Here is a 9496-nt window from a genome sequence, read left to right on the forward strand (position 1 = left end):
ATCTATGAAAAATATATAGATTAAAAAATAAATCTATTATATCTATACTATAATAACCGGAATGAGGTATAATTTGGTTCAACAGTTATCCCCCAATTTTGGTTAGTAAAAAAATAAATAAATAGTATTATATATCCATTAAACTACTAAATTAGTAAAATATTAGACAAACTCTACCTATCCTACTAAACTGCAATCATAGCTTATCATATTATTAAATAAATAAATAGTGTTATATATCTGCTAAACTACTAAATTATTAAACTCTTATATATAATATACTTATTCTACTCAATTATGACCACATTTTATCCAATAATTTTTATTACAAATTTATAATTATTATATATTTATATAAATACGACGGAATAAATGAATATTTTAAATATTAAGGGGAACCCATGCATCATACGAGATTTAAACTATTATCTTTATAATACATAAAAAATAATTTTAAATTGAAAAAGTAGATTAAAGTCTGAAGGACTTCAAACAACTTTTTTTTAATTCACTTATTAAAAAATAATATGATCTTTCAAACCGACATTTTATTACATATATATATAGGAGAATGATCAAATACAAACTAAAATTAAAATAGATTTTAGAAACCAATCTAACCCATTAGATCTACCTAATCTAATAGTCCCCTAAATCACCCCACCCAACTACTCTGCACCCTCCCACACCCAATTTCAGCTTTTCTCCTCCGTTTTTAATTTGATTTTTCCCGTCAAACCGTAAGTTTTTTTTTTAAATTCGATTTCACTATATTTTTCTACATCTCTTAACGATCGATTTGCATACCATATGTGTTATATTTTGAATTAGTTTTTTTAAAAAAATTATTTGATTTCTAATTTATATTCTAAATTGGTTTCAATTGGAGTAACCCCTATATTTCATTTTCATATGTTTAATAAGTATTCCCTCCGTCCCTCCCAATTATTATCGTTTCTGTGAGAGTGTCCGACATGCATTTTAAGATAAAGAGAAAGTATAGTTCTTTAAATTTCTTAAAAAAATTTATTTTTCTGAATAAAAATTTAAACATTTTATTTTTATTCGGAAAAATAATTTTTTTAAAAAAATTATATAATTATACCTCATATTAATCTTAAAATACATGCGGAAACGAAAGGGTGGAACAACTTATAAAAAGAACGCTTAAAAGTTTGTTTAGTTTGGTTGAGTTTATTAAAGCTAATTTGAAGTCAGTCATCACAAATTATTGATGCGAATCTGCAGGTGAGGGTGATGGAGAAAGATGAATCAAGCGGTAATGAAGAAAAAGTGATGAAACTAACAGTCAAGTTTAGTGGAAGATCCATCCCCCTCAATCTTTCTTTAGATTCCACCATTAAAGACCTCAAGTTTCTTCTTCAACCCCTCACCAATGTTCTCCCTCGTGGCCAGAAACTCATCTTCTCCGGTAAACACTCTTTTGCCTTTTTATGTCTAGATATGTATCTATCTTATACATTTGTTTGATTCTTGATGTTTTCTTCAAGGGAAAGTCTTGGAAGATGAAAAAACTTTGAGATTGTCAGACCTTAAAAATGGCTCCAAGATTATGCTCATTGCCTCTCAGGGTTTACATCAAGGGGTATGATTCATTGTCCCTTTTTTCTTTTGTTTTTGTTGATTGGGTTGTGAAATTCTTGTTGTTGATATCGAAAATGCATCAAGAACTTAAAGGGGTGTTTGCATTTTCATAGGATGGTCCAATTAAGAAGGAAGCTACAGAAGTACCTATGTCTCGGAGAAGACCGGAAAGTAATACAGATAGGAAGCCTATGGCTGTTCAGAAGAATCAGTTTCAACGTTGGATGGCAACTGGGGTTTTAGGATTGTCGGAAAGCGGCCTTAAGGTGTAACAATTTGTTTATTTTATCTGGATGTTGTTTTTGTCTTTCACTTTCAGGACTTGTATAAATCTTGTTTGCTAGTGGTAGTAATTTTTCTGTTTGGGGGATTTAGTGGTGCTCGCAAACAGTCTCGTTAAGTTTACTAAATTTAGATAAAATTAAATGTTTAAGCGTGACGTAATATATTTTTAATAGACGAGTCATTTCAGGTCATATATGGGTTACTCTTGTCATGTCGGAGGTTGTCTCTGTATAAGCGAGTCGGATTCTGGGCCATGTCAGACAATGCCAGAGCAATGTGGCTAATTTTTAGTCCGACTTGCAGTTCCCACGACTAGCCTGAATTAAAATTTTGAGCACTCACTTGATTAGATGTAACAAGTTTTTAGTGCTTCATTTGAGTTTGGCAGAAGTGCTCAATAATTTATAATTTTCTTTTAAATAATGTTATTAAAAAGTTATAATTGGTGTTGCTTGGTTATTTTGTTTTGTATCCGATATAATTATGAACCCAAACATCGGGAGAAAAACAAGGCGTTTAGTTTAAAAGCATGTCACCGTAGTCAATGATATGCTTATGTCACTGATACAAATAATGAATAAGAATTGCACATTTGCACTATGAGGAAGAATTGTTCAAAGGAGTTAATTAGAATAAAAAAATACAAAAAAGTAATGTACTATACTACTGACTTATGATTATACATCAAGTTGGAGAGTACTCACCCTTTGACATTTAAATAGTGGTTTTTTGATAATTTTTTTTGTTATCTGTACTGTTTATTTGAACATGAAAGATCATACCTCAAGAAGTCTGGAATTGTGGAGACTCTGCAAGAATTCTTGATCTCAGCCACAACTCTATTCTAGAAGTACCATGTACTATCATTCATCTGACTTCATTGCAAGTAGGCAGAGCTCTCTTATCTTCCACTACATTGCTTATATTATAATATGTAAATTATCATTGGACTTCTGAAAAGGAATGTTTTACTCTTTATTGGATTTTGACAGAAACTGATCCTAAATGACAACAACATATCTGATGATCAACTAAGCTGGGAATCATTAGCTCAATTAAAGTCTTTAACTGCATTGTCATTAAGCCATAATCAGTAAGTGTATCCTTCTGTTTTTTGCTATGCTGACCAATCTTTTCCATTTTTTTTTGGTATACATACTGTCAACTGTGATACTAATGTTTTTGCTCTGCACGGTGTCTCATGAGCACACACAACACTAAATTACAAACATATGTGACAAGACGGAGAGAGAGGGGGGGGGGACGGATAGAGGAGGGAGAGAGGGGGAGGGGGAGAGAGAGAGAGCATATAAGTAGTAATTTGTTATTCATGTTCTGCCACTTCTGTTTTATATATGCTATTCAGATATAAATACGACTTCCATATGTTAAAATTAGATGAAAGTAGCAGCAACACAAATCGAGGCCACTTTTAGGGTGTCTTATAAAATATCAGTGCTGTAAAAAGCACAAATCGGACCTAAGCGGTGAGGTCACCTTCTAGCGCTTAAGCGCTAAAGCGGACGCTTAAGCGGTTTTAAAAGCGGGCCATTAATCGGATTATAAATAAATAAATATATGTATATATATTAAAAATACTAAATATTTTTTTGAATAAATAGATAACATCCACATATTATAATAAACCAATAAAATGATCTTTCACAAAGTCATAATTAACTAAAAAATACAAGTGATATTTAAAAATATCAAATTACACCTCTTTAAAAAATAATATTTTTCTTTTTCTAATTAATTTTTAATCCCCATTTAATTTGGTCAAAAACCGCTTAAACGATCAAAATTCGTTTAATTCCGCTTAAAGCCGCTTAAACCCGCTTAAATCCGCTTAAACTTTACTAAATGCTTAATTATCCGATTTTGCACTAATCCAGACGCTTTTATCTCCGATCCCGCTTAAGCGTCCGCTTAATGCGCTTTTCACAACACTGTAAAATATCAGATACTTTCCTTATAATTAACCTAGAATTATGACAATGTCAAATCTCTCTCTCGCTCTCTCTCTCCCTCCCTCCCTCTCTCCCTCCCTCCCTCTTATTGTAAATATGCAGTGGTAGATTGTTTAAAGGGTACTGCATAATTTATGTTTTATTGAATAACCTTCTCGTGATTTCTGCAGGTTGAAAAGCTTGCCATCTACATTGGGTCTTTTAACAGGCTTAACTCATCTTCATGTAGCAAACAATGAGTTGACTTGCCTCCCCAGTGAAATAGGATTTTTAACTAATCTTCAGGTTCTGAAAGCCAACAATAATAGGTAACATGGACGCATAAATTTTCCACTCCCCTGTTTCAACTTTTTTTTGTCTAAATTTGTTTCATTTTCCTATACATGCATATGGTTCTTATGAATGACTGCTAACCAAATGCATGTATTTGTATTTTAAATTTATTTTCTCATTTACCTGTGAAATCGGTAAACCAGTTACCAAAGTTTTAAACTCCACAATCTACTAGATTTTTTAAGGGAAAAGCACAGTGACAATAATCGTGGACAAATGACCTAGTTTACATATAGAATTCACCAATTCAGGCATGTTTGTTTGAATATTCTTATTGCTTGCATTGTGTAGAATTATTACTCTTCCATCAAGTATAGGAAGCTGCGTTTCTCTCTTTGAGGTAATAACCCCCCTCCCGCTCTATTCCTCTCTCTCCCCTCTCATGTATATGTGTTGTGTGTGTGTGTGTGTGATAACTTTGTTATTTTTCCTATTCTGGTCAAGTGTTAACTTCGTTTTTTGATGTTCTGCAGGTTGATCTTTCATCAAATTTGCTTGTGGACTTGCCAGAGACAATTAGCAAACTACAGAATCTGAAGGTACTTTGTCTTTATCTTCAAATCATTAAGTTTTTGTTCTCGTCTTGGTCATGTTACCTGTTCCTATCTTTCTACATTAGGCAATCCAATACGGTGGTAATATCTACAGGCTGTACTGCTTTATAAAGTTTTTACTTACCTTTATTTTCGAGCCCCAGTACATGAAAAAGGGTATCTCTGGTTGTTTCTGCTTTTATATATTTTATATTTGTATTGTTTATGCTCCTGTGTTGATTATTTTATATATTTTATCTTTTTGAATCTGGTGCTGGGTAAATCAAATCGAAGAAAGTTCAGTACATTTTAGATTAATGTATTGACTATTTCAAATTTGAAAAGATGTACTTTAAATGGGTGTTGGCCCTTTTTGCCACGATTCGAAAAAAAATGACCAAACATCACATATCAGAAAAATGGCCTTTTATGGCGCGCAAAAACACAACTTTAAGATGTGTTTATAAAAAACGTAACTTTATTTTGCATTTATACTGTTTTTTTTTCTGTTTTTTTAAATGCAAGTTGATATGCATTATCTAAAAAAGAAGTAGAAAACGAAACATGAAAACTCGTATACAGTCCAACGCCAACTTGGCTTGCGTTTAAGCAAGCTTAATGTGGTAAGCTGCAATCTTGCGTTATCTTTGCCCGTAAGGGCCATAATTATGGTTTGTGTTATTTTGGGCATTTAAATATTGAATTCTGCCAAAAAAGACAATTTCTCACTTTTAAACAGCATTACAGGAGTTTAAAATATATATTATGCTTGACAAAACCATGTAGCATGTTTATAGCAATGTGTTACCTATAATATTGCCATTATGTAGGATGAAATCTGACAGACACAAGACTTGGGACCTTTCTTTTAGTTCTGTTACATATATCATAGGCTTATCATTACAATCTAACTTCAATTGAACCTATACTCTTTCCAGGCTTTGTATCTAAACCACAATGGGTTGAAGTGTCTTCCTACTACGTTGCTGAAACTGTGCACTCGGCTGTCAACTCTGGAGCTACATGGCACTGAAATAACAATGGATCTTCTCCGCCAGGTTTGTAGTTATAATTATAGTCTCTAAAAATCCAATTAATGTATTTTGAAGAAAAGTTCTTATGTTATCCTTCTGCAGTTTGAAGGTTGGGACAGTTTTGATGAGCGACGCCGTCTGAAAGTTCAGAAGCAACTGGATTCTCGAGCTGGAAACTCTGCTGCTTTTGATGAAGGAGCTGATAAAAGTTGAGAGGCGACAGGCCCTACCTCTCAACTACTTGATGCTGCATTTAGACATCAAAGGAAAATTTCTTTTTGATGGCTGGTCTTTTCCAGTGTATAAATTTCCTTTCCATACAACTTTCACAGACTATTTTGAATGTATGTAGTATGTACTACCATAGCACCATACCTTAATGGCCCAACTTTGAGTTGGTACATAGTTATCAAGCTTTCTCCACTTATATTGCTGATTATGTATATTATGTTCGTATTGGGTTAATTAATATCCAGTAGCTCTATCTATGATAATTCATGAATATTCATGCTCAGATATTTTAGGGAGGCTGAAGCGAGTACATTTTCATCCAGCCCCTCCAGGATGTTGGCGTATACAACACATTATAAAATCGACAGAGCGGAGAGGCAAAGCAAAAGAAGTGAGAAGCAGTTGATTGATAGCATGATATATTTACCCGAGAAAGTGAATGGATCGTGTTGTGCTTGGTTGGCTAGAATGAAATGAGATGTTGCAGAAGTTAAATGTACGAAACATTGATGTAAAGTTTGCTAATAATATGAACATAACACTAGTAATTGTAGTTCTTAATAATCATGTACGGCCTGCCTCAACACTTTTCTTGTGAGTTTTTTAACAGTCTTCAACTTTGGTGGATTTAGTTGGTTGTTTGTTTTGACCCAACTTTCTTAAATTGGAGTAGATTTAGAATCTAACAAGTGCGTTCTAGGTTTTAGAGTTTTTAAAATTATTTGGTTTGACGGCATGTTCTTTAAGATTCTGGATCAACGGAGATGCTTGACAATTTTTCTGGTCTGCTGGATTATTATTACTATTATATATCCTTAGAGCATCTCCAAGAGATGCATTGATAGTATACAACAACGAAAGTAAAAACCCAAATCGAATAAATAAGAACATAAAAATAAACGAGCATCTCCAAGAGATGCATTGATAGTATACAACAACGAAAGTAAAAACCCAAATCCAATAAATAAGAACATAAAAATAAACGACAATCACACAAGACAAAAATTTACGTGTTTCGGAAATTTCTACTGCACAAGTCGCACTAATTTTGTACCAGGAGATATGTGGTCTTTCCCACCACAGTTGTAGCATTTGACATTTGTGTAATCTCTTCTGTCAGACTTTCCTCCTTTGCCTTCAGATTTTCTGAAACTCTTTTTATCAGAACTTGCACCTTTCCTGGAAAATTTCTTTCCTTTCCTGAATTTTATGTATGCAATCCTTGTGATTCCTTTCACCATAAGAGCACACATCTTCATCATCTCTTCATCAGCATCCATCTCAGGCAAGCTTTCAGTTTCTGAGTCATTATCACTATCAGAACTTGATGACTCAGTATCAGAATTTGTGATGAGAGCTTTTCCCTTGCCTTTCCTTGAGGTAGTTGCTTTGGGAGATTCCTCCTCAGCCTTAAGAGCAACTATCCTTGACTTTCCTCCTTTCCTTTTGCTTCTTTATTTCATCTCAAGTTCATGAGTCTTGAGCATCCCATAAATTTCATCAAGAGTTGTTTCTTCAAGATTATAATTGTCTCTTATAGTGGTGGCCTTCAAATCCCATCTTTCAGGCAGTGCTAACAGGAATTTAAGATTTGAATCCTCAAGATCATATTCCTTGTCAACTAGTGACAAATCATTCAAGAGTTTGACATATCTGTCATATAAACCAGTTAATGACTCATCAGGCTTTGAGTCAAAGTGTTCATACTCTTGAGTAAGTATAGTCTTCCTGTATAAGTGAGTAAATATCTCCTGATAACTTAAGTTCTGACAACTTAAGTTCTGACTTCAGTATAAGTGATGATTTCCAGTTAAGTACTGATTTGTCCTGTCTAAGTAAGATCTGAAAAAACTAAACACAAATCATATTAAACATGACATTATCAAATATATCTAACACTATACTTAAGATTTATTAACCAACAACCAAGATTCATAACTCAAAATCACTACAACTCCAACCAAACTTTTAACAACCAAGAATCATGATTCTCATATACTATATCAATCATAATAACTCCTAAATACTCTAAAGTAAAGCTAGGATATGAGGTTTTACCTTCCTTGGTGAGTGATAAGTTGCTAGGAAGCCTTAGGGAGCCTTGATCTATCCTCCTACTAGCTTGATCTTTCCAAAGAAATCAAGAACACAAAATTAATTTCAAGAAGGTACTATTCACCATCTTCTTGAATGATTTATAGAAAATGCTAGGAAAGGATTTGAAGCTAAGATTCCTAGGAAGTATGTAACTTAACTTGGAGAAACTAGGATAATTACCTTGTAAATTAGCAAGTTGAGGAGCTTGGACTTCCCATTTATTAAGAAAGAAGCCGAGAGGTTTTCTTCAAAAAATGGAGATGGAAATGAATTGTTTGCTTGCTTGGTGAATTTGTGTGGTGTTTTGTTAGCTTGGTTAATTAGAATTTACCATGGTAAATAATGTTTGGCTAATAATCAACCAACTTAAAATATCTACTAGTCATGCTTATGTCATCTTGATTGTGTCATCTTTTAACACATGTCTTCTCCTTGTGGTGTGATGAAATCACCATCCACTAACCTCTTTGATTAAACCTTAATTACTTCGCTAATGAACGCTTATCTGTTATACGGTTCGCTTAACTTTCGTTCTCGTTCATCGTTTGAGGGATCATATCTGAGATCTTATTACTTGGATTCCCCTAAACTTTTCTCAATATTTTATATTCCTTTTATGATCCTCACTTATAATCCTTGAATTTAAATCCTTTTAATCATGTTACTTTATACTCAATTCTTTCGGTATCTGGTGGATTTTTTTTGGGAAAAACCAAAGTTTTCGAATCCGAATTCTGACGACCTTTACATACTTTACTTTATGGAATACTAATACGATCTTAGAATTTCCATAACAGTACTCCTATATAGTGTGGTCTGATAATTTTCCTTAAACAGCATAGTCAGCAAAAGTTACTATTGATTAGGGTTTCAAAAATTTCAAAAAAATTGGGGTTATTACAAATGATCAAGATGGGATTCAACCCTCCTATTTAAGGAGTGATATTATTGGCCTCTTGTGTGAGCTAGACTACGAAATGCGTGGCCACGCTCAAATATTGATTTGATATGATAGTCTACTCATTGATGAAGGAAACCTGGATTAAACATTGATGAGGATGACACATTACATGCCTCTAGTTTAATTTATAATATAGGGTTAAAGGGATTATATTACACTGTACATTATTCATAAAAGTTTTAATCGATCACCGATTCAATTATTATTACTTGGGTAGCAATGATGTATTACTAGATGCCGCTCATTATTTAAGATTTTAAATTAGATTTAAAATTCATTGCCAATGTAATTATAACCTATAGGGTCACACAAAGAATGCTTGAAGGATTATTTAATTTAAATTGGATTTAAATTAAATTAAAGTAATTTGAATTATTTATAATATTAATTAAGTTTGACTTAATTAATTAGATAATAATGATATTCAGATTTACTAATATTAATTAT

General features: G+C 32.8%; 1 protein-coding gene across 1 annotated transcript; it reads left to right on the forward strand.

The window, feature by feature from the left end:
- Window positions 1-1164: 1164 nt before the first annotated feature.
- On the forward strand, window positions 1165-6223 carry LOC141708066 (LRR repeats and ubiquitin-like domain-containing protein At2g30105). Its single transcript, XM_074511537.1, has 10 exons — window positions 1165-1432; window positions 1512-1606; window positions 1719-1871; window positions 2666-2776; window positions 2883-2983; window positions 4031-4168; window positions 4485-4533; window positions 4667-4732; window positions 5665-5784; window positions 5863-6223. Exons 1-10 carry the CDS (start codon window positions 1258-1260, stop codon window positions 5971-5973), a joined length of 1119 nt encoding a protein of 372 aa, XP_074367638.1. The 5' UTR covers window positions 1165-1257; the 3' UTR covers window positions 5974-6223.
- The last annotated feature ends 3273 nt before the right edge of the window (window positions 6224-9496 follow it).

Source organism: Apium graveolens, chromosome 2 (assembly GCF_009905375.1).
Source record: "Apium graveolens cultivar Ventura chromosome 2, ASM990537v1, whole genome shotgun sequence".
NCBI classification, from domain to species: Eukaryota; Viridiplantae; Streptophyta; class Magnoliopsida; order Apiales; family Apiaceae; genus Apium; species Apium graveolens.